Raw genomic sequence first — 22,323 nt, forward strand, 5'->3', positions numbered from 1 at the left:
TAAGCAGGGACCAGAAGCAACGCAGGAAGGGACCGAAGGCGATGCAAGGAGACCAGAGGCGTTGCAGGAAGCGCCCGAAGGCGGCGCCCAGCCGCAGCCCCCCTCCCGCAGCCCCGGCCCGGTGCCGGCGGAGGCCGGGCGGCGGTGCCGGTGCCCGGCAGGTGGCGCGGCGGGGCCTCGGCGGCGGAGGCCGGCCCCGGGCGCGGCGCAGGCGCTGTGCTCCGGGCTCCCCGATTCCGGCCGCCGCTTCCTCCCAGCCAGGCCCCGGCCGGAGCGGGCCGGACCCCCCCGCGCCCCCAGGCCCCGCTCCCCGTCCCCTCGGCGCCCCCCCCCGAGCCCCCAGACCGGGCCGAGCCTCCCCGCCTCCCCGCCTCCGTCCTCCCCGCCGCGGCCCCGGCTCGGCGGGGCCGGGAGCCGCCGGGCTGCCGCTCGCCTTCCTCCGCCCCTTCCGCCCCCCCCCGAGCCCGGAGGCCCCCGGCGGCGCCGCATGGAGTACCCGGCGGCGGGCTGAGCCCCTGCCCGGCCTCGGCCCCCTGCCCGGCCTCGACCCCTCCCTCGGGGCCTCCGCGGGGAGGTGAGTACCGGCGGGGGGGGGGGCGGGAGGAAGCGGGGGAGCCCCCCCCGGGGGCGGGAGCGGGGCTCGGGGTGGCCTCGGCACAATGGGACCCCCCCCCGGCGAGCCGAGCATCACCGGAGGCGGCGGCGGGTCGCAGCCTCCGCTGGGCGCGGGGAGCCCGGGGAGGGTCCGGAGGTCCCCAGGGGGCCGGGGGGGGGCTGCGGGCTGGCCCCCGGGGGAGCCGAGAGGGGCTGCCGGGGGGAGGCAGGAGGCCGGGGGGAGGCAGGAGGCCGAGCCTCCGCTGGCGGGGTGTTGGGGAGCCGCTCGGCAGCCGTGGGGGGCGCCGGGCGTCGCGGGGCGCTGGGCGTCGCGGCGCAGGTGTGAAGGGTCGGCGAGGCGGTGGCGGGCTATCGACGGCCCCGCACGGCGCCCGCGAGGCTCGTCGAGAGCAGCGGGGCTGCAGCTCCGTCTGGGGAGGCGGAGGAGGCTGCCGGCCTCCGCTCGGACGGCACCGGCCTCGCTTCGTCCCCTCCGGAGCCGCGCAGGCACCCGCGGGCGTGGATCCCAGAGAGCATCCCAAAGGCTCTGCGGATGGAGGAGGTCCCCGGGGATCCCACCCCGCCACGGACAGAGTTTGAGGACGGGGAGTGGAGGCTCGGGCAGCGAAGGGATGGCAGCGATGCAGCAAGAAGCTTCGCGACAGCGAGCGGCGTCGCGATAAACCCCGCGGGACGCCATCCCGTGCCGTCCATCCATCTGTCCCCCACTACCACCAAGCATCAGGAATTTCTGGGACGATCGGGTCCGGTGACACCACTCCAATTTTGCAGGAGAAAAAGACCAGGAAAACCCCCGCCGTGCTGCGCCACGGAGGCTCGGAGCAGCATCTCAAGCGCTCACAGGGCCTCCACCTGCCCCTGACTATCCCCCAGGCGCCTTTTGTGGTTTGACAGCAACACCGTGTCTCTCTCTCTCTCATTTTTTTTCTTCTCTTTTAAAAAAAGCAAATAGAAAAGGAACAACACCCCCTTTCCTCTCTCGGGGCCCGCCGCTCGGTGCCCAGGCAGTTGGAGCAGCGAAACCGTCTGCAAGAGCGCAGCCAAGTCGCTGATGAGATAAAGGAGGAACGTTTTTCTTTCGATTATGGTAATCGTAGGTGTTACTTGTAATAACAGTCGATAAGATCTCTTGGAGAGAGTGAGGATGTTGTCTGTTTTTGGGCTGCTGGTTTTTTTTTGAAGTTTAAAGAGGCTCGGGTCGAGCGCGGGGAGGCGTTCTGCTGGAGGCTGGAGGGATTTTGCTGAGCAGGGTGGATGCGCGGGGAAGTCTTCCCCGTGCGAGCGACGCTTCCTTCAACATCCACGCTCCAGCTTTCAGCCAAAGGGCCTCGTCCCGGCCCCACAGCGCAGGGACAGGGCGGCGGCAGCTCCTCCGGGAGGTCACGGGGCTGTGGGAAAGGCAGCTTCCTCCAGCGCTGCGGGCAGGAGCATCGCGCGCGGAGGCGACCGGCTCTCCTAGCGCAAAGCCCCAGCTGGGAGGTTTTTTTCCTGGTTTTTCACCTTTTTGCATCGCCCTGCTGCCGGAGCAGCGGTTGGATCCTCGGAGGGGCAGCGGCTTCAGCCCCGTGTGGCTCCTGCGGGGACACCTAGCAGGCAAGGAGCCTTCTTCATCCCCAAGGAGAGGAGAAGTGCTGGTGCTTGGTGAGGACAGAGGTTTCCCTGCCTTGTGCCACCGCCGAGAGCCCGTTGGATTATCAGGGTGCTGAAGAACCCCAGACCGAGCTTTTTGTGCCAAGCAGCGCAGAAGATGCTCGAGCCCAGGGCAGGGGGCAGCTCGCTGTGCCTGGGTCTGGGATGGGGCAACCAAGCTCCCCAAATCCCCCAAAAATGAGGAGCAAAGCCCGGCACCCCGGGAGCCGTTTGCATCATGACGCCCCGAAAAGAGGCTCGACTTCTCCAACAGACAGCAGCGCGAGGAGGCTGCCGGCTGCAAAGTCTGGTTCCCGAGGAGCTCTGCTCCGACGTGGAGCTGCTTGCCATCCCAGCGGAGGCATCGGGGCATTTTGGATCCAGCTGGCAGCGGCCCCATAGCTCCTCGCTCAGGGCATGTGCATGTCACGAAGTCTTCAGCCTTGGCTTTGAAGCAGGAATTGGGTGCTGATAAAAAACGAACCTGCTGCTTAAAAAGGACCCTTGGGAGGAAGACGGCGAGCGCTGGGACGTGGAAGAGGAAGGCAGGGGTCGGGGCGATCCCGCTCCCCGCTCCTGGCACCGGAGGGGCGACTCCTCGGGTGTCCCAGCTGTGTCCAGCTGGTGGCACCCATGGGTGCTCACACCCTGCAGGGACACGAGGGATGTGCATCGAGGGCTCTGCAGAAGCATCCGCAGCTGGGTACCAGGAGCCTCGCCGGGATCAAATTGCATCCCCGGGACGGGAAGCACCCTGTGCTGTGCGGGGAACCCCCCGAACCATTTCCCATGGGCCAGGACTGTGCAGCTGGAGCCAAATCTGAGCCAAAACCTCCTTCCTGCCCCCTTCTTCCCTTCGGTTCCGTTAGGCTAACCGCGCGGGGAGCCGCTGGGGACCGCTGACCACGCTTGGGGGATGCTCTTGAGCAACAGCTGGAGAACGGGGGCGAAAAAGCCAGAAATGGGAAATTCCTTCCGTGGCCGTGCACGGCGCGGTGCTCCCGTGGGAACTGGGCCTGCCCTGCGGCGTGGAGCCCTGTGCAGCCGGACACGTCCCCCCTCCAAAGAGTCCCCAAAGAGGGACTGGGTCCAGCTCCTGCTGGTGAGGTCGTTACAGGGCGATTGGAACAAGGGTGGTGGAAATGGTGGTTCCTCCTTGGCAGAAGGCAAAAAAAAAAGCTTAAATTGCAGCAAAGGGGGGAAAAAAGGCAGCTTTGCTTAAATGGGGCTTGAGCAGAAGCCCTCCGTGGGCTCGGTGGTTCCCTCCCCGGTTTTGTTGGGTTGCGTTTTGCACTGTCGGTACCCGGCCCCTTTCCCGAAACGTCCCGCCTCGGGGTTTAACCAAAAATCAGCCCAAAAACCGAGCTCGAGCAGGTGCAGAAGCACGAGGGTGTGGATGGCGGGCGAAGGCGGGGCTGTTGTGGGGCGCAGCGCTCCCCACGATGTTCCCCCAGCTCCTGCGGCGTCCCTCCAGCAGTGGGATGGATGGGACGAGTGCACGGGGGGGTCCCAGGGGGTGACCCCCCCCGGTGGCAGCATCCCCAGGAGCTCACTCTCGGCCGTCACAGCGCAGGCTTGGGGCAGCAGGATGAGGAACAGCGGCGCACGGGGGGGGTTTCGGGGGGGGTGGCGAGGAAATGACGCAGCCCGACAGCTCGATCTCGGGACGCTTCTCTGCACCCAGCACCCGGCCGCTGGGACAGCCCCACAACTGGCGGCGTGGCTGGGAGGAAAACCTACACGCCGTGCGGGGCCTGGTGCCGCGGTGATGGGCACGGCGGAAACCCCGGCGCTCGGCTCGGCGGCCCCAAATCCCTTCCCACGCCGGGCATGGTGCTGAGCACCTCTCCGGACCCCCCGAAAATGTGACGAGGGCGGCGGCGGATGGGGCCACGTCCGCACCCCAGCTCTTCCTCCCCGCCACTCTGCCCCTTATCTTCTTCCTCCTCACGGCTCCGCGGGCCTTGCCCCCGCTTTCGGTTCCTCCTTCCCAAAATATTTTTAGCTGCTGGTGGCTGCTGGGAGCGGTGGCCGCTCGCAGCCCTGAATCGGCACGGGGTTATTTTGGTACTGCGGTCTTGGTGACAAGGGGGGGAAACCCCCACCGAGGACCCTGTACGGCTCGGGGTCCCTCCCGGCCGCTGTGACAGTCCCCTCCCAGGGAGAGGCCCCTGAGTTTCAGCCCAGAAAAGCCCCGTTTGATGCTGGGGCCGCTGACTTCATCCGCCGGCCGGCGAGGATAAAGCCGGGCTTGTTCCCCTCCCACGCGCGGGGCAGGATGCGGCCCGGCCCGGGACCCTGCGGGGGACAAGGCTGCACCCACGCCCGGGGCGCCGATGGGTTTTATCCTGCGGGAAATGGGATTTTATTTTTTCTCAAATCTTTTAGCAACGGCGCTGTGCGACATTCTCTGATTTATCCTGGGGCCGGTCCTCACGGGACTCCTCTCCCCACTCCTCACCCGAAGCATCCTGCAGGGACGCCCTGTGCTCCATCTCCCGTGGCTTTCTGCTCCTCCATGGGCGTGACGTTTTGGGATCGGGTTTGGGTGCTTCTGGGGCTGAAGCTGCCCCCAAAACCCCCTCTGGGAGCGGAGGGTCCCGACCCAACCCCGCGGGGCTGAGCCCTACACCGCCGTGCCCGTCCCGGCGGCGGGGCCGTTCTCAGCGGCCCCTTTCCCCCCGCAGGTCTCATGGTACCGAGTGACGTGTCCCTCCCGTGAGATTCGCGCCCCCGACCCCCCTGAGAAGATGTCAGGGATGCAGGTGAGCGCCGGGCGGGGCCGGGCAGCACCCCTGCGGCTTGGGGTGGGGGGCACCCACCAGGCGGGGGGCTCACGCGGCCCCGTTTGCCCCCCCCAGGCCGTGTGGCCGTCCGGTACGGAGTGCATCGCCAAGTACAACTTCCACGGCACCGCCGAGCAGGACCTGCCCTTCAGCAAGGGGGACGTCCTCACCATCGTCGCGGTCACCAAGGTAATGCCCCCCCTGCACCCCAGCCCCCGGGGGGGTTGCGTGGGGTCCCCCCCGTGCCCGTGTCTGGGTGCAGCAGGCGGGGAGACTGCGCGCGGGATCCTGCGTGGGCGTCCCGCGTGGCTCCGCTGTCCCGACGGGCCGGGAACGGGGCCAGGCGTTGGGTTAATTAACTCACGGCCTCGTTAGTTAACGCTCCCCTGGAAGGGAAGCGGCTCGGGCGGCTCAGTGGGGGAGGATGGAGAGAAATTCGGGGCTGGGCAGCGGTGCTGGGTGCTGCTGAGGACCGGCGGGGTGATCCCCGCGGAGGGGCCGTGGGCTCGCCGTGACCCCCGTGCTGTCCCCGCAGGATCCCAACTGGTACAAGGCGAAGAACAAGGTGGGTCAGGAGGGCATCATCCCCGCCAACTACGTGCAGAAGCGGGAGGGAGTGAAGGCCGGCATCAAGCTCAGCCTCATGCCGTGAGTACCCACGGGGGGGGGGCAGGAGCCGGGCAAAAAGGGGCTGCCCCGGGGGTCCCGCCTGCCCCTCGGCCCCGGGGGTCCCCTCGACCTGCCTGTCCCGGTCCCGGCGCAGGTGGTTTCACGGGAAGATCACGCGGGAGCAGGCGGAGCGGCTGCTGTACCCCCCCGAGACGGGGCTGTTCCTGGTGCGGGAGAGCACCAACTACCCCGGGGACTACACGCTGTGCGTCAGCTGCGAGGGCAAGGTGGAGCACTACCGCATCATCTACTCCTCCAGCAAGCTCAGCATCGACGAGGAGGTCTACTTCGAGAACCTCATGCAGCTGGTGGAGGTGAGCGGGGGGGCTCGCGGGTTGGAGGTGGCGTGGGGCCCAAGAGCCTGTGGGACCCCGTGGGGTGCGTCGGGACTGGCCAAGGGGGGAGACGGGGACGGGAGGAGGGATGGGGACCCCCCCGAGCCCCAATGGGACCCCCGTGGGGTGAATCGGGTCTGGCCATGGGGGATGCATCGGGACCGACCCCCTCCCAAGCCCCCGCTGGTCCCATTTACGGCCTCGTGCTGCCACCTGGTGGGACCGCAGAGCCTGGCACGGCCCCGGCAGGGCCCCCCCGGCCCCTCGCCACGTCCCCGCGGTGCCACCCGTGGCTGCGGGTGACAGCCCGGTCCCCCCCCTCCCCGTGTCCCCCCCCAGCATTACACCACGGACGCCGACGGGCTCTGCACGCGCCTCATCAAGCCGAAGGTGATGGAGGGCACGGTGGCGGCGCAGGACGAGTTCTCCCGCAGTGAGTGGCCGTGCCCCCTCCCCAGCTCCCATCTCCGTCCCTGGACACCCCCCCCTCACTCTCCTTCCCCCCCCAAAAGGCGGCTGGGCCCTCAACATGAAGGACCTCAAGCTGCTGCAGATCATCGGCAAAGGGGAGTTTGGAGGTGAGCGGCGCCTTGTCCCCCGTCCCCGATGCGGCCCCACACTGGGGCGATGCGTTGGGGTCTGGGTGTTGGGGCGGGGGGGCCACGGCTCGTCCCCGTCCCCCCCATGCCCGTCCCTCCCACCCCGCAGACGTGATGCTGGGCGATTACCGGGGGAACAAAGTGGCCGTCAAGTGCATTAAAAACGACGCCACGGCGCAGGCGTTCCTGGCGGAGGCATCTGTGATGACGTGAGTACGGCCGGGGGGGACACGGGCGCAGGGGGGGGACACGGGGCGAGGGGCGGCCCTGCCCTGAGCCCCCTGCGCCGCGCAGGCAGCTCCGCCACAGCAACCTGGTGCAGCTGCTGGGGGTGATCGTGGAGGAGAAGAGCGGCCTCTACATCGTCACCGAGTACATGGCCAAGGTGAGGCCGGGCCCCGGGGGGGCAGAGCCCAGCCCCGTGCTCCCGCCCTGCTCCTTCGCCCCCCCTGCCCCTTGCTCTGGGGCTGTCCCCGTCCCCGGGAGCCCCAGGGCTGTGCCCCGGCTCTGCTGTCTTCCCCCTGTCCCCAGGGGCCTGTTTTGGGGTGGCGGCGGGGCGTTTTGGGGCGGGGGGTGGCACCGTCGCTCTCTGTCCCTCCAGGGCAGCCTAGTAGATTACCTGCGGTCGCGCGGGAGGTCGGTGCTGGGCGCTGAGTGCCTGCTCAAGTTCTCCTTGTAAGTGCAAGGGGGGGCGCGGGGGTCTGCGGGGGGACATGGGGACGTGGGGACATACGGGTATGGGGACATGCGGACGTGGGGGCATGGGGATGTGGGGACATGGGGACATATAGATATGGGGATATGGGGACACGGGGATGTGGGGACACAAGGATGTGGGACATGGGGATGTGGGGACACGGGGACGTGGGGATGTATAGATATCGGGGCACATGGACATGGGAACACGGACAGAGGGACACGGGGCTCCTCCTGCCCATCCCACCCCACACCCTGGGCGCACTGCTGGGAAGACGGGCGAGGGGAGAGCAGGCTTTCTGGGGCTGCGTTCCCCCTGGTGGCAGCGTCCCTCCTCCCGACGCCCTCCTCCTGCCTCGCCAGAGACGTCTGCGAAGCCATGGAGTACCTGGAGGCCAACAACTTCGTGCACCGGGACCTGGCGGCGAGGAACGTGCTGGTCTCGGAGGACAACATCGCCAAGGTCAGCGACTTCGGGCTCACCAAGGAGGCGTCGTCCACGCAGGACACGGGGAAGCTGCCGGTGAAGTGGACGGCGCCGGAAGCGCTTAGAGAAAAGGTGGGAGAGGGGCCGGCGCCGCACCCGCGCCCCGCGCCCCCAGCCCGCTCACGGGGCCTCTCCCACCACCCGCAGAAATTCTCCACCAAGTCAGACGTGTGGAGCTTCGGGATCCTCCTCTGGGAAATCTACTCCTTCGGGCGAGTGCCTTATCCGCGAATCGTAAGTGCCCGATTTTGGGGAGCCCCCCGCTCCTCCTCCCCGTGTCTGGGGGGGGGCAGCACCCTGAGCGCCCCCCCCCCCGTCCCCGCAGCCCCTGAAGGATGTGGTGCCCCGCGTGGAGAAGGGCTACAAGATGGACGCCCCCGACGGCTGCCCCGCCATCGTCTACGAGGTGATGAAGAAGTGCTGGACCCTGGACCCCAGCCACCGGCCGTCCTTCCACCAGCTCCGCGAACAGCTAGTGCATATCAAAGAGAAGGAGCTCTACCTGTGAGGGGGGGCTCTGGGGGCAGCCCCCACCCCCCCAGCAGCGCCAGGGGGCGAGCCCCCGCCGGCCGGGCGGCCCCGGCTCCCCCAGCCCACCCCGGGGGGCTTCGGGGGCACCCACGCGGCGGCAGGAGTGGCCAGGAGGGGGGCCCAGGGGTGCCTGGTGACCCCCCCCCCCTTTTTTTCCTCCTCGCACCAGCCTCCTGGTCGCTTCCAAACTTCCAAATCCGATTTTTTTTTTTCCCGTCAGGTTCATTTTTGGTCTCCCAGGCTCTTTATTTTTTGGATTTTGGGGTGGTTTTTATTTTTTTGTTTTGTTTTGTTTGTTTGTTCTCAGTTTTGGGGGGTTGTTTTATTATTTTTTTTTTGGTTGTCTGTTTTGTTTTTTATTATTTCAAGCAGGGCGCCCAGCTGAGCGCTGGGTGTTTTACTAAAGTACGAATCTTATTTTTTAATGTAATTAAAAGAAGAAAAAAAAAAAGAGAGAGAGGAGAAGGTTAATAAAGAAGAATAATAATAAAATAAATAAGCCAATGAAACGGACACGCGAAGGAAAGGAAACCCCGACGACAGAAGTGATGGTTCACGGGGAGACGCTGGACTCGCCGCCCAGCCGGGAGAGCGCGGCGGCGTCCCCCCCCCGACGCTTTTTTGGGTTGTTTTGCTTTAAACTCGTTGCAATGTTTGCATGCTGTCTCCAGAGGCCTTTTTTCCAGTCCTGTCCAGTGCTTTATTCTCATGTAATGCTACCGACTGTGAGATTAAAACTGTAATAAAAACCATTCCATACGGACGCGGCACGGCCCGCCTGCCCGACCCTCTGTCTCCGGACCCCCCCCCAACCTCGGGGTCCTGGTTACGACCCCAAATGGGGTCCCCGGCAGGATCTGGGGGGGACACACGGTGCCCCCACTGCGGGGCTGCAGCCTGAGGAGCGGGGAGGGCGCCGCGGTAATGCCTGGGTTTGGGGAGCGCTGGGGGTACCCAGGTGCACGGAGGGGGAATGTGGTGGGGCTGGGGTTTTGTAGGGTTTCATTTCTCCTGGCCTCACCCACGGCTCTTCCCAGCACGTATAAGCAGCTTTACTTTGGGGGCTTATGAAGATTAAAGTCGTCCACAGCCGGCGAGAAGGCGGCTCCTGAAAGGGCGAGATGCGTCCTCGTGCCGCGGGGGCGCACAGCAAGGGGGGCAAAACCACTGTCCCCTGTCCAATTCCTCCAATTCCTGCTGGCCGATGGCCTCAGCCCCATGTCCAAAGCCAGGAAGACGTGGGAAATCCCAACCTCTGGCCTGCCGGGAGCTACGTTTTCCCTCTCTCCAGCCCTTTCCTGCCTCAGTTTCCTCCCTGGAGCCTGCCAGGCGGTGGGGCACCGAGAGCAGCTCATGTCCCAGCAGCTGATGTCTCCCCCCAGGCATTTTGGGGCTTTTCCATCAGCTGCAAAGCCCCCGCCAGCCCGGAGAACAGCCTGCCTGCCCCGGGCACGCAGCCCACGCTGGAGCAGGGGCAGGGGGCTCAGCATCCCCCGGAGCAGCCTTTGGGGTGGGGAAGACAGGGGGGCTGCACAGCTGGCCCTGCGTGCATCAGCCTCTCGGATGCTCTGCGTGCCCCGTCCCTGCCCTCTGCCCCCTTCCCCTCTTTCTGGCCTCCGGTGAGGCTCTTCCTCTTCACCCCCCTCTTCGCCCTCCTCTTCACCCTCTGCTCTCACCCTCACCCGCAAGCCCCCGAGCCAGGGCAGCCAGCCATGCGCAGAGCCTTCCTCCCCCTCTTCTCAGCAAACCAGAAAAAAAAAAAAAAAAAAAGAAACAGAATCGCTTCAAAGGCAACCAGACCCCCGGTCCTGACTGTAACCATTGCTCACCACTCCCCATTTCTCCTATTTCCCCCTTTTTTGGCTCAGAGGCACCCTGGCATTAGTTGCAGGGGTTGCACGGCGTGTCCGCCCCAAAAAGCGGGGTGCAATGCGCCTGGGTGGGCTCAGCGCTGCTCAGGGCAAATCCCTGGCCCTAATTACAGCTCCTGCTGCTGCCTCCTCGCTGGGCAGGCTCCAAACCCCTTGCAGCCCAGGCAGCATCTGCACATCCTGCGCATCAACCTGAGCACGAGGGATGTTTTTATCGGCGTGCACGGAGACGTCCCCGCCATCACGCGGTGCCGGGCACCTCTCGCCCCGCTCCTTCTCCCCAGCTCTCCAGGACCCGAGGCGAGCTTGGCAAAGATCCCTCGGGGAAAACTTGTGTGTGTGTGTGCGTGCCTTTGCTCGGGGCTGGCTGTGCACCACCAGCAGCACGGCGGCACGTGGTGTCCCCATGTGCCTGGCTCCGCGGCGCCGTGTGTCTGTCCGGGCGCATTTGTGTCACCGCGCGGGTGCCCCCTCGCCTTCCCCGTGTGCGTGCACATATGTGTGCACACGTAGCAGGGGGAGCTGCCGCGCATGGGCTAGTCCTTATGAAATATGAAGATATTTGGACATGATATGTGGGCATTACCTTGTGGGAGACCTTGTGCCTCTTCCCCCGCGTCCCCATCCACTGCTACAAGCGCTGCATCCCGGAGGGGGGCTGCTGTGCGCGCACGAGAGCTCGTGAGCCAATTAAACACGAGCTAAATGAATGCATAAATGAGTAAATAAATAGATAAGTAAATAAATAAATAGGTAAATAAATAAGTAAATAAGTAAATAAGTAAATAAATAGATAAATGAATAAGTAAATAAATAAGTAAATAAATAAGTAAACAAATAAATAAATGCAATAATTCATTGCATGGTGTAACATGTGCTGCGTAGCCCAGGGTCAATGCCGCCCCGGCACGGAGCAGGAAAGGTCAGCTGGAAGGCTCCATCTTGCCAAATGAGTGGCAACGAGCTGTGTGACGACTCTCCCTGCCCCCTACAAATACCATGAAGGGCTGATACTGAATAATAATAACCATATAATACCTCCTTCTGTCGGATTTCTCCTTACGCAGGCGGTGACAGCAGCCTTCCCGAAGCACGGCCCGGCTGCGGGAAGCGGTGCAGGCAGGCTTTACATCGAAACGGCTTTTTCCCAGGTCACAGAAGGCAGCCGTCGCTCCATTTCCATGCCGGGCGGCCTGCTGCCTCGCGTGCCAGACACGGCCACGTGCGGGCCCTTCATCTTCCCTTACTGACATTAAGGCAGCCCGGGAGGACGGCTCTGCGTTTGGCCGGCGGCACCGCGCTCGCCGCTGACCTCGCTGCCCGTGCTGCCGGCCTGGAGGCACCCCCTGCCCCACAGGGAGCCTTGTCCCTGCGGGGACCCCTCCATCATCCCCTCCAAAATCCCGTGGGGTTTCCTGCCCAAGCCTGTTGACGCCCCCGGCATCATCCCCATGGCCATCCCTCGACACCTCCCACCAAAATCCCCCTGTCACCCCTCGGTGTCTCTCACCCAACCCCCTCCATCTCCCCACCGATCTCCTTCCCGCTGCCACCACAACCCTTTTATTCCCAGCGGCACTCCGAATCCCGGCCTCGGTGAGCACCGCGGGTGGCAGCCGCCCCGACGTCCCCGTGCCCGTCCCCGTCACACCAAGTGGCAGCCGGCGGGAAGGTGTCGGCGTGACTTCTGCTTTATTTAGAAGTGACGCCTCCTCTCCGCCCCCCCGCCACGCTCACAAACCTGGCCAGGACCGAGCTCACCTACTCGTGCTCGGACCTAGCGGTCTTGAAGGGTCTTTTCCAGCCTCCGTCGCCCTGCCCAGGTCTCCGAGGTGTCCCCCTGGGGCTTCCCCGCCTTTGGTGGCCTTGCCCAGCCTGGCACACCGGTGACAGCAATGACACCAGGCCTGGCACGTCTCGGGGAGGATCGCGCCAGGACCAGGCAGCAGGAGGGTGACCCTGCTCTGTGTGAGAAGAGGGTTTGCAGAGAGCAGCACGGAGTCAGGCTTGGCTTTCTGGGGACCCTTTGGAGGGGCAGTGCCATATAAATGTCCTTCTGGGGGGCCAACACCTCCGAGCGGAGATGTGAAGCCAGTTAGCCCCTCTAACATCAGCAGGGGCATCGTGACCGGGGCAGGAAGGTCCCCAAACTCCCCTACACCGCCCCAAGGGCCGGCCGTTCCAGGAATCCCCGGCAACTCCTGGTCCTCTCCAGGGTCCCCCCAAAAAACAGGCCGAGGGGAGGGCCTGCAGGTGGGGCGTGGGGGCTGGTTCCCTGCTTACCTGGAGAGGAGAGCCGAGAGCACGCCTGCCGTGCGGGTTTTAGGGCAGGGGGACCCGAGCATCCTGTTCACAGCAGGTGTCAGCGCCGGGGGAGCAAGCCTCAGCTCCCACCGGCGCGTGTCTGAGGCCGGCTGCCACGGGGGGGACGTCTCGTCTGCCCCCCGCTAATCCCCAGGGATGTGTGATATAGCATAAGCTAATATAATAGGTCATGCAAGGATTTGCATCTCATTACCGCAGGTTGGAGCCCCGGGAGGAAGGATGACTCACTCGGGCTGGAATACATTTTGGGGAGAGGGAGCAGGGCGCCGTGGGGGGACAGCAGCCCCCTGGCAGCACCCCGCTGGGCACAGCCCCCCGCCGGGACCCCCACTGTCCCCTCAGTGCCACCTCCAGGCGGGACACCCGGGGAGAGACCTCCCGCAGGTCATTTCCCCGGGGCTGGCGGGGGAAATGCCCCTCCCTCGGCCTTTGCTCCGTGCCCACAAGTGCCACCAGCGCCCTGGGGCCGCGGCGAGCCGCAAAGGGCAGCCTCGTGGCTCTTCTCCCCGGGGCACCTCCTGCTCCTGCCGAGCACCAGCGGCCGCGCCACGGGCCCCGCTGGGGCTCTGCACCCCCCTGCGCCTCCCCCTGCCCTCGCCTCCCCCCGAAACGCCGCCGAGGCCGGTCCCCAGGGAGCCCCCCGGCAGCCGGGGCCTGCGCGCTCCTTTTCACCTCGCTGCTTCGCTTGGGCGGCTCAGCTCGTCAGGAGCTGTTTCCTCTCCCTTCCGCAGACAGGGAGGCCGCGCGGCAGCTGACCCATCCAACCCAGCTGCGAAAATCGGTCCTGACTCGGAGTCTCTTGCTGTTAGCTCACGCTGCCTCCCGACGCGCGCTGCGGGCGCTATTCCAGCCCGGAGCCGGGAGCTCGGGGCCGTGCGCCCCATTCCCAGCAGGTCGAGGTGCCCGAATGCACCGGGGCACCGCCCCGAGGCCAGAACCCCCCGGCTCACCCCGCTTTTCCCCCAGCTTTCCCCAAACTTGGCAGGTTTGCGAGCAGAGCTCTGCGGAGCGCTCGGAGCTTCGGAGCCGGGCGCGAAAGCTCCGGGCTGGCTTTTTCCGTGGGCTGCCCCTGCAGATCAGGGGGAAAAGGGAAAAATGGTGGCTTTCGGCTGTCACGCTGCCAGCTCGGCGGGGTGCTGTGGGTGACAGCGGGCTCGTGCCAAGCGCTGCCTCGGGTGTCCCCGGCGGCGGTGTCGAGAAGCAATTTGCACCTTCAGCTGAGCACAGCCCCAGACAGGCACCATGGAGCGGGGGGGGGAACACACACCATTATTTATTTTTTTTCCCTTTTAAGACCAAGTTTTGCCTGGTGTTACCTTGAGCAAGGGGGGAAGGGAGGAGATGGACCGCGTCCCCCCCTCGCCGTTCGCTTTATTCTATCGCTTCACAGCTGTTCCATCATTTTAATCTGCAGAGATTGTCTTTAAATTTCCGAAATGAAATGATTTCCCCCAAGCCGGGATTGAGAGCTGGGATATGCGCTCGCGTTTTCACCAGAGGAGAAGAAAAGAGGGAGAAACGTACGCGAAAGCCAGGCTGGCCATCTGGAAGGGCGGCGCGGCGCCGAGCCAGCAATTGCTCGCCTCCCCAGGCCGGGGGGGGTGCTGCAGCTGGGGGGGAATGGGAATGGGGATGGGGTGAGATGGGATGGGATTGGGATTGGGATGGGGTGGGATGGGGTGGGATGGGATGGGATTTGGATAGGATGGGATTGGGATGGGGTGGGATGGGATGGGATGGGATTGGGATAGGATGGGATGGGATGGGATGGGATGGGATTGGGGTAGGATGGGATGAGAGCTGGGGGGCAGAGGGCATTTCCCAACGCAATGGGTGCCTGCGCCTTCCTCAGCCCCCTGCGCTGTGACCGACGGACGCCAGGCTCTGGCACACGGCAGCGCTGGCAGGGAGCAGCAGCTTTTATTAGAATTAATTAACATCGTTAATAGCAAGCTGCGGGGCGCGCCAGATCCTCCCGGCGAGGAGCGAACAACAGTTGCAACTCGTGCGTGCTGCGCCTGCCTTCCGCGGGGTGCTAAATCCTCCAGGAACGGGGGAAATAAAGAAAAAAAGAATCAGAAAAGCACATTCTCGGGGTGGGGGGGAGCGTGCCGGGGGGGGAACGAGCAGTTTCCATCCACCCCCGGGCCGGCTGCTCGGGGGGCTCCTTCCCGGGGCGAAGTTTCCCGGAGCCCCCCCTCCCTCCACCCGGGGCCGGGGGGGCGGCGGCTCCGCCTCTCGGTCGGGGGGGCCGGGGGGGGGCCGGGGGCAGGCGGCTGCGCCCCCGCCGAGCTCACACCGGAGCCGATCGAGCCCCGGCGCCGCTCCCCGGGCAGCCCCGGGGAGGAGCGGAGCGGCCCCGCCGAGCGCCGGCACCCCCGAGCCCGCAGCTCGCCCCCCGGCACCTCGCTGCTCGGCGCCCCGGTAAGCCGGTTCTCGGGCACACCGGCACCCGGTGCTCCTCCGGCCCCCGGAGCCGCGCTCCCTCGGGCTCCCGGCCAGCCCGGCACCCCGTCTCCCCGGTTCCCTTACCTTGCCGTCTCTCCGGGACCCCCGGGACCCGCTCCTCCCAAGTTCCCCGAGCACCCGACCTCCCCGGTTCTCCCGGTTCCCGCATCTCCCCGTCCCCAGAGCATCCCATCTCCCCGTCCCCTGAGCATCCCATCTCCCCGGTACCCCCTGTACCCGCACCTCCCGGTTCCCTAAGCTCCCCGTCTCCCCGGTACCCACATCTCCCGATCCCCTGAGCATCCCATCTCCCCGTCCCCTGAGCATCCCACCTCCCCGGTACCCCCGGTACCCACACCTCCCGGTTCCCTGAGCTCCCCGTCTCCCCGGTACCCACTTCTCCTCGTTTTCTGAGCATCCGACCTCCCCAGTCTGCCTCTTGCCTGCATCTCCCAGCTCCCTGAGCTCACCCCCTCCCCGGTACCAGCATCTCCCAGTTCCCTGAGCATCCCACCTCCCCGGTAGCCCCGGTACCCACATCTCCCGATCCCCTGAGCATCTCACCTCCCTGATCCCCCAGCATCCCTTCTCCCTGGTACCCCCGGTACCCACATCTCCCGATCCCCTGAGCATCTCACCTCCCTGATCCCCCAGCATCCCTTCTCCCTGGTACCCCCATCTCCCGGTTCCCTGAGCACCCCATCTCCCCCGTACCCCCCCTCCTCGCCCCCCCCATTCCCGCGGCCATGGCGTTCATGGTGAAGAGCATGGTGGGGGGCCAGCTGAAGAACCTGACGGGTGGCCTGGGCGGCGAGGAGAAGAGCGAGGGCGAGAAGTCCCCGGCAGAGGCTCAGGGCATGACCCGTGAGGAGTACGAGGAGTATCAGCGGCAGCTGGTGGAGGAGAAGTGAGTGCTGGGGGGGGGACACGGATGGGATGGGGGGGCCCGAAGCTCCCTGTGCATGGGGAGCCTGGGGGGAGACAGTGGTGGGGTGGCAGGGCCAGGAGGCTGCTTAATGAACCCCCCCTAATCCCTTAATCCGCTTCCTCGGGGATTTTTTCTCCTTTCTGGCTGTGCCGTGGGGGGGAGGAAAGCGGGGGGACCGGGGCTTTGCAGAGAGGATGGGGGGTACCTGGGTTGGGGGGGGTTGTAGAGATGATGGGGGCCCCGGCTGGGGGTAACTGCCCCGTGCGGTTCGCAGGATGGAGAGAGATGCCCAGTTTGCCCAGCGCAAGGCGGAGAGGGCCACATTCAGGTCCCACTTCCGAGACAAGTACCGGCTGCCCAAGGTACGGCCGCGGGGGGGCAGGCCCAGGGACCCCCGCGCTGCGGGGCCGGGATGGGGCGCACCGGGGGCACCGCCCGGGGGGGCTTCGGCTACAAATCCCAAAGCCCAAAGCCCGTTCCCCTAAAAAAAAATCCTCCCTCCCCTCAGCCCTACAGCCCCCCTAGCACCACCAGCCCCCCGACCCCAAGGGCAGGACCCCCCCATGCACCCCCAGCCCCCCAATTCCTCCTTTTTGCCCCCCCCCCACCCTGCCAGGCAGAGCCGCCCTCGTGCCAGGCTCCCAGCCCCACAGCTGCGCGCGGAGCCGGCGCTGCGCCCCCCCGGCTGGATTAGCCAGCTCCTGGCTTATTTGGCACCCGTTTGTTTCCCGAGATGGATTCCTATTTTGGACCTTCCGCCCCGCGAGCGATTCACTCCCAACAATTCAATCAGCGTCAATTCAGCCGCTCTTGGACCCGCCACCAGCGCCTCTCCCCCTGCGAGCCCCGCGTCGAGCCGGATCCTTTCCGAACCCCTCGGTGGGGAATGCTCTGAATGGAGCCGGGCTAATTTTAGTCGGGGAAGGCCAGCTCGGCCAAGGGATATTGTTCATTTTTTTGGGTATTGTTGGCACGGAGCACCCCAGTGCTGCTTACACCCGTTGCAGCACCGGGAAGTAAGCAGCCGGGGGATTTTTCTCCTGCCAAAGCGAAGCGAGGCAGACGAGATGGAGATTTTCTCCCGGGGGGGAACGGGGATTTGTTCAGCTCCGTGCCCCCATCCTTCTGCTGCTTCCTCACGCTCGAGGTGTCCCGTCCCCACCACCACCGCCTTGCCCTGACTTTCTTGTTCCAGAACGAAACGGACGACAACCAGATCCAGCTGGTGGGCGGCGACGTGGAGCTGCCCAAGGAGCTGGCCAAGATGATCGAGCAGGACAACGAGGAGGAGGAGGAGAAGAACTCCGTCATCGGCCAGCTCAGCAACATCCAGAACCTGGACCTGGACTCCTTGAAGGACAAAGCCTCGGCCACGCTGGAGGACCTGAAGCAGTCGGCCGAGAAATGTGCCGTGATGTGACCCGGCTGACGGCTCCTGCCCCTCTCCCTCGCAGCGAAGGGTCCCGCTGGGGACCCCCCCCGGCGCCACCACCCCCTGCGTGAGCCGGGTCCTCCCCCCTGAGCCCCGAGCCCCTGCCCCAGACCCCCCTGCTCCGTCCGTGCCGGTGTCCCCGTGCGTGCTGTGGTTGTGTTTTTTTTGGGGGGGGAGGAGGAGGTTTCGGTGCGGTCTGAGGACACAGCAAAGGGGTGGCCTCGCGCCCCCCGTCCCTCGGGCTGGGACCCACCGGAGAAGGGGGGAAAAGCGACCTGTGTGTAGGGAAAGTCGCCTCTGTGCCCGTCGTGATGTGGTCGTGCTCTGTGCTCCGCCGAGTGTCCACACCTACCGTGCTGTCCCCGTGCCGCGGCACCGCCGGAATAAAGCCCGGGAGCTCTCTGTGCACTGCTCGCTGCGCTCCCTCGGTGCTGTGGGAGAAGTGAAGGGCGTCCCAGCGCTGGGGACGGAAGGACAGAGCCTTAAACGAGCAGCTGTTACAGGGGCGGAAGGGCCAGGGGGATCCCCACCGCAGGCTTGGTTTCGTTGGGTTTGGTTTTTTTTTTTTTTTTTCCTTTTTGTGGCCCGTTAAATCTCCCCACGGATGCTGCGGGGAGGGACAATGGGATGAAGGGGCTCGCGCGGCAGCACTCCGCGTCTCCGCTTCCCCATGCGTAAGAGGCTTTGGGGGCAGCACCTTAAAACCTGGAGGGGGGGGCAAAAATCCCAGCTCCCCCCAGCCCTCCTTTGAACCCGGAGCCACTGCGAGCTGGGGCTGCGAGGGGCCGAGGCAGCCCCCCAGTCGCTGCGAACCCCACAAAGAGATTTGGGGTGACCCCGCTGCAGACCACGTCCTGCCGAGGGGGACAGGGCTCCGGATCCGGCCGCGTCTTCGGCAGAGCGTGAAGGCGAACGTGATGGATGGCAGCGCGGGGAGGGCGGCAGGCTTGGAAGCTCTTTAAAGCCCGGGGATATAATCGCTGCTCCGAATGGTAACGATAAAAACAATCCCGCAGAACGGCCTCGGAGAGAGGTCGCCGCCCGGGGGACCCGTGGGGCCACCCCGAGCATCGACCCCCAAAAGCGGCGGCACGGAATAAGCCACTTGGAGAAACCCCCAAAAAAGTATTTATTCGAGGCAATAAATTACATTCCCTTGAAACGCAGCAGATTTCGGAGACGAGGCCCCCGCCCCGCAGGGCCGGCAGACCCCCCCCGCGGCCACAGAGCGACTGCAGCTGGGGACGGCCCCGAGGGACGAGGGTTTTCGGGCGTCCCCACGGAGCGCGGCGCACGCGGGGCCGGATCCTGCCCCCGGGGAGGGAGCGCTGTGCGGGGCCGGGGTCTGCGCCGGCGTTTCCCTGAAGGCGAGCCCTGCTCCTGGCGTTGCTCGCCGCGCGACGACGCAGGCTGGGAGCGGGCAGCGGCCCGTGGCACGGGCGAGCAGCGCGCTCGGTGCCCGCGCCAACGCCTCCGGCGCAGATAGGATGGTTTTCTGTGTGTGTGTCTATTTTTTTTATATATTATTTTTTCCGGGCCGTGCACGCAAGAGCCTGCACGCAGCAGCAGCATCGGGCGCCCAAACGCGCAGCCAGCGGAGGAACTGGGGTGGAATAAGCCGCCCGCCGCGGGCAGGGCAGGGCAGGGCAGGGCAGCAGACGGTCGCGGCAGGGACGCCTCCCGCTGCCAGCGCCTGGCCTCGTCCCCGGCGTCACTGCAAGGTGCAGGCTGGGGGGGACAGGGGGACACGGGGGGGGACACGGGGGGGACACGGGGGGGGCATGCGGTCACTCGGGGGGCTGTGGCCACAGCCCCCCCCCTGCCCGGAGGGTCTGGGGACTCACAGCTCCGGACGGACTCTGCCAGCGCCTCCTTGCCCAAGGACTGCGCCTCCCGCACCTGCAAGGGCAGAGGAGTGTGTGCCAGCCCCCGGCCCCCCCGCAGCCCCCTGGAGCCCCCCCCCCGAGGCGGCCGTACCTTGATCTGCTCCTTCAGGTACTCGGCTCGGGCCATCAGGGTCTGCACCTGGCGGGCAGACAGAGGGGAGCCTGTCAGGGCGGCGCCCGGGGGGTGAGCGGGGTTTAGGGGCAGGTTTTGGGGCTCACCTCGGCGTGGAGCAGCTCCCGTCTCCTCCCCGCGGGCTCTGCTGGAGAGGGCAGAGGCGGCGTCAGCGGGGTGCAGGATGCGGCCCCCCGCGGCCCCCCCGGCACTCACCGGCCAGCAGCAGCAGCAGCTCGCCCAGGCTCTGCTGGTAGAGCTCCAAGGCGTCGCCGTCGTCTCGGCCGTCCTCCTCCTGCAAGAGACCCCCGGTACCTCCAGGGATGCTCCGGGAGCTCCTTCTCCCCCCGGGATCGCCCCCTCCCTGCCGCCCCAGGGGTGCTGGCACCCCAAAATCCAGGACTCACCCTCGCCATGGCCGCTGCCGCCACCTCCAGCGCAGCACAGAGCCGCGGCTTGTCCTTGGCCAGCTCTGCAGGGAGACATTTCGGGGCGCCCTCAGCCCTCCTCCCCGCTGCCAACCCCCCGGGGGCCGGTTCCCTGCAACGCCCCCCCCCCAAAAAACGCCACCTTTGAGGACCTCCCTGGCAGGGCTCCCCTGCCGCAGGAGGCTCCTGCTGTCGGAGGTGACCAGCGCCTTCAGCTCCTCTGCCCGCGAGATGTACTGCCCCACCTGCGGGGGGGGCGGGGTGAAGCAGCCCCCCCGGGGCTTTGGGGTGACGGGAGCACCCCCCAGATAGGATGGGGTGCCCCGGCCCTTCCCCAGCCCAGGCTCCCCGCGCTCACCTTTGCCCGGATGGCCTCTTTGCGGCGGGGGTCGCTTTCATCTGGGGGCAAAGAAGGGGTCAGGGGTCCCCGAGGTCTGGGCCGGGGGGTGCCAAGCACCAGCGGGACTGATCCTGCACCCAAACCAGGCGAGCTCCAGCCCCTTCCACGTCCCCCCTCCCTTGACTGAAGCCCCCCAGCACCACGTCTCAGCTCCCCCTGCTCCTCCACGGCCACCCCATGGCCCAGCCCGGGCCCCCCGCAGCCCCCCGGGGCACTCACAGCGCAGGGCAGGCACAAAATACTCGAGGGCTTTGCAGTAGAGCGCGAGCGCAGCGCTCGCATCCCCTTCCTGGTCCTTCTTCACTGCCTCCACCACCAGGTCGGTCTGCGGAGGGGGCAGACGGGGCTCGGGGCTCGGTCCCACCGCACCCCACTGCTGCCCCCCCCCCGGGGCCAGCCCCGCTCACCGCCTTCGGGAAGCTCTCAGGGCCGGGCACGTGCTCCATGTCCACGAAGGGGTGGGCGAAGAAGTCCTCAAAGGAGATGCGCTGCCGGGGGTCCCTCTCCAGGAGGCGTCGCAGGAGGTCCCGGCACCCCGGGGACAGCGGGGGCCGGCTGGGCAGCTGGGGGGGGAAGGGGGGGTGAGGCCGACCCGCTGCCCCCCCGGCCCGGCGGCCGCGCCACCCCGCAGGTCACCTCGACGGCTCGGTCGCTGCGGATCTTCTCCTCCAGCTCGGCGAACGACCGCGAGGCGAAGGGGGGCCGCCCAAAAAGCGCCTCTGCGAGGAAGGCAGCGTGGGGGGGGGTCGCTTTGGGGGGCACCCCCTAAATCTTAAATCCCCCCCAGGTCCCAGCAAGGGGCCACCGAGCCGAGGGCTTGACGGTGCCGGCCCCGTGGGCTGCTGGACGTCACCGTGGGGCTGCCCCCCGACTTGGGATGGGGACAGCCGGGCCCTGGGGGGGTGCCGAGGTGCTGGGGGGGCGCGGGGGGGGGACCCACCGTAGAGGATGACGCCCACCGACCAGAGGTCCACGCGGGCGTCGTACTGCTGGCGGCACACCATCTCGGGGGCCATGTAGAGCGGGGAGCCCCGCAGCACGTGCTGCTCGTCCCAGGGCGACATGTACTGCGCGAAGCCGAAATCTGCGGGGGGAGAGTGTGGGGTACCGGGGGGTACCCGCTGTGTGCCCCCCCCGGGGGGAGACGGGGCTGCGGACCCACCTGCCAGCTTCAGCTGGGGGTTGTCCGGGGCGCTCAGCAGGATGTTCTGCGGCTTGAGGTCCAGGTGGGAGATGTTGTGGTCGTGGAGGAACTTGAGGGCGCAGGCTGGGGGGGCGAGGGGGGCAGGTGGGGCGGCAGGTCCCCGAAAAGTCCCCAAAGCCCTGCGCCTCCCCCAGGAGGAGGATGAAGAGCAGGAGGATGAGGAGGAGGACGACAAGGAGGACGAGGAGGATGAGGATGAGGATGAGGAGGAGGAGGTCCTCACCCAGCTGCTGGAGGAAGACGCGCGCCACCTTCTCGGGCAGCAGGCGCCGCGTGCGGATGAAGCGGGAGAGGTCCCCCCCGGCGCAGAACTCCATGATCAGGTAGATGTGCTCGCTGTCCCACTGCACGGCGGGCGGCGGAGGCTCACCGGAGGCCGCCCCCACCGCGTCCCCCGGCCTCCAGCACCCGGGGGACCACAGCGTGCCCCCAGGGGACCGCGGCGCCCCTCGGCGCGCCCCCCAGCGAAGCCCCCAGCCCCACCTGGAAGTCCTTGAGCTCCACGACGTGCGGGTGCCGGATGGTTTTGAGGATCTCGATCTCGGTCAGCAGGTTCTCCACCGACGCCCGGTTGAGGCTCCTCTTGCTCACGCACTTGACGGCCACCACCTCGCGCGTGTCCTTCTGCCCGGAGAGGCCACCCTGCAGCCGCGACCCCTCCGCGCCCCCTCGGGGACCCCCCCCAGGCGGGGACCCCCCCACCCCCACCCCGAGGGACCCAAGCGGGGACCCCCCCGCACCTTGCCGTACGCCTTGTACACCGTGGCGTAGGTGCCGGTGCCCAGGCGCTCGGTGAGCACGAAGCCGTCGAGGCGCGGAGGGGCGCAGCCGGCCCTGGCCATGCCTCCCCCGGCCCCCCCCGGGGCCCCCCCCCCGCTCCCCGCCGCCGCCCGGTTCCGGCTCCGCCTCGGCCCCACCGCCCCCGGCAGGAAGGGGCGGGCC

The 22,323-nt window shown here is 66.7% G+C and overlaps 3 protein-coding genes and 1 long non-coding RNA gene across 8 annotated transcripts; 2 read left to right on the forward strand and 2 right to left on the reverse strand.

Moving 5' to 3' along the window:
* The first annotated feature begins 223 nt into the window (after positions 1–223).
* Positions 224–9,107, forward strand: CSK (C-terminal Src kinase). Of its 2 annotated transcripts, none has more exons than XM_080607788.1 (13): positions 224–574; positions 4,932–5,009; positions 5,106–5,219; positions 5,566–5,678; positions 5,794–6,013; positions 6,374–6,467; positions 6,547–6,612; positions 6,743–6,842; positions 6,928–7,018; positions 7,235–7,308; positions 7,693–7,888; positions 7,964–8,050; positions 8,142–9,107. In XM_080607788.1, exons 2-13 carry the CDS (start codon positions 4,995–4,997, stop codon positions 8,322–8,324), a joined length of 1,353 nt encoding a protein of 450 aa, XP_080463914.1. In that variant the 5' UTR covers positions 224–574; positions 4,932–4,994; the 3' UTR covers positions 8,325–9,107. The 2 variants fall into 2 exon arrangements, with proteins under 2 accessions (XP_080463914.1, XP_080463913.1); XM_080607787.1 differs by lacking the exon at positions 224–574 and adding an exon at positions 935–1,702.
* LOC308201057 lies at positions 8,536–14,582 on the reverse strand. The gene is made up of 2 exons (XR_013956016.1): positions 11,257–14,582; positions 8,536–10,919 (listed from the first exon to the last, which is right to left on the reverse strand). It is a non-coding gene; the product is annotated as an uncharacterized lncRNA (long non-coding RNA).
* A 40-nt stretch (positions 14,583–14,622) lies between these two features.
* On the forward strand, positions 14,623–17,348 carry CPLX3 (complexin 3). 2 transcript variants are annotated; one of them, XM_080607803.1, is made up of 4 exons: positions 14,623–14,967; positions 15,756–15,898; positions 16,194–16,281; positions 17,115–17,348. In XM_080607803.1, exons 2-4 carry the CDS (start codon positions 15,759–15,761, stop codon positions 17,337–17,339), a joined length of 453 nt encoding a protein of 150 aa, XP_080463929.1. In that variant the 5' UTR covers positions 14,623–14,967; positions 15,756–15,758; the 3' UTR covers positions 17,340–17,348. The 2 variants fall into 2 exon arrangements, with proteins under 2 accessions (XP_080463929.1, XP_080463928.1); XM_080607802.1 differs by lacking the exon at positions 14,623–14,967 and having other exon boundaries at positions 15,617–15,898.
* Positions 17,349–18,462: 1,114 nt separating this feature from the next.
* ULK3 (unc-51 like kinase 3) lies at positions 18,463–22,283 on the reverse strand. Of its 3 annotated transcripts, none has more exons than XM_080607791.1 (16): positions 22,122–22,283; positions 21,865–22,002; positions 21,605–21,725; positions 21,340–21,444; positions 21,118–21,261; positions 20,814–20,896; positions 20,585–20,740; positions 20,397–20,502; positions 20,136–20,176; positions 19,920–20,022; positions 19,757–19,821; positions 19,566–19,644; positions 19,457–19,497; positions 19,329–19,376; positions 19,196–19,250; positions 18,463–19,079 (listed from the first exon to the last, which is right to left on the reverse strand). In XM_080607791.1, the coding sequence occupies exons 1-16, from the start codon at positions 22,221–22,223 to the stop codon at positions 19,063–19,065; spliced, it is 1,404 nt and encodes a 467-aa protein (XP_080463917.1). In that variant the 5' UTR covers positions 22,224–22,283; the 3' UTR covers positions 18,463–19,062. The 3 variants fall into 3 exon arrangements, with proteins under 3 accessions (XP_080463917.1, XP_080463916.1, XP_080463915.1); XM_080607790.1 differs by having other exon boundaries at positions 19,457–19,494; positions 21,865–22,005; XM_080607789.1 differs by having other exon boundaries at positions 21,865–22,005.
* Positions 22,284–22,323: the final 40 nt, after the last annotated feature.

This window comes from Anser brachyrhynchus (assembly GCF_964034855.1).
Source record: "Anser brachyrhynchus genome assembly, chromosome: 11".
NCBI classification, from domain to species: Eukaryota; Metazoa; Chordata; class Aves; order Anseriformes; family Anatidae; genus Anser; species Anser brachyrhynchus.

Coding starts and splice junctions, on each gene's coding strand:
- CSK (XM_080607787.1), top strand. Junction 5,220..5,565: donor CCATCGTCGCGGTCACCAAG/GTAATGCCCCCC, acceptor CTGTCCCCGCAG/GATCCCAACTGGTACAAGGC. Junction 7,019..7,234: donor TCACCGAGTACATGGCCAAG/GTGAGGCCGGGC, acceptor CTGTCCCTCCAG/GGCAGCCTAGTAGATTACCT.
- CPLX3 (XM_080607802.1), top strand. CDS start 15,738: ATGGCGTTCATGGTGAAGAGCATGGTGGGGGGCCAGCTGAAGAACCTG. Junction 15,899..16,193: donor CGGCAGCTGGTGGAGGAGAA/GTGAGTGCTGGG, acceptor TGCGGTTCGCAG/GATGGAGAGAGATGCCCAGT. Junction 16,282..17,114: donor ACAAGTACCGGCTGCCCAAG/GTACGGCCGCGG, acceptor TTCTTGTTCCAG/AACGAAACGGACGACAACCA.
- ULK3 (XM_080607789.1), bottom strand. CDS start 22,223: ATGGCCAGGGCCGGCTGCGCCCCTCCGCGCCTCGACGGCTTCGTGCTC. Junction 22,006..22,121: donor TGTACAAGGCGTACGGCAAG/GTGCGGGGGGGT, acceptor CTCTCCGGGCAG/AAGGACACGCGCGAGGTGGT. Junction 20,023..20,135: donor AAGAGGCCATCCGGGCAAAG/GTGAGCGCGGGG, acceptor CCCCCCCCGCAG/GTGGGGCAGTACATCTCGCG.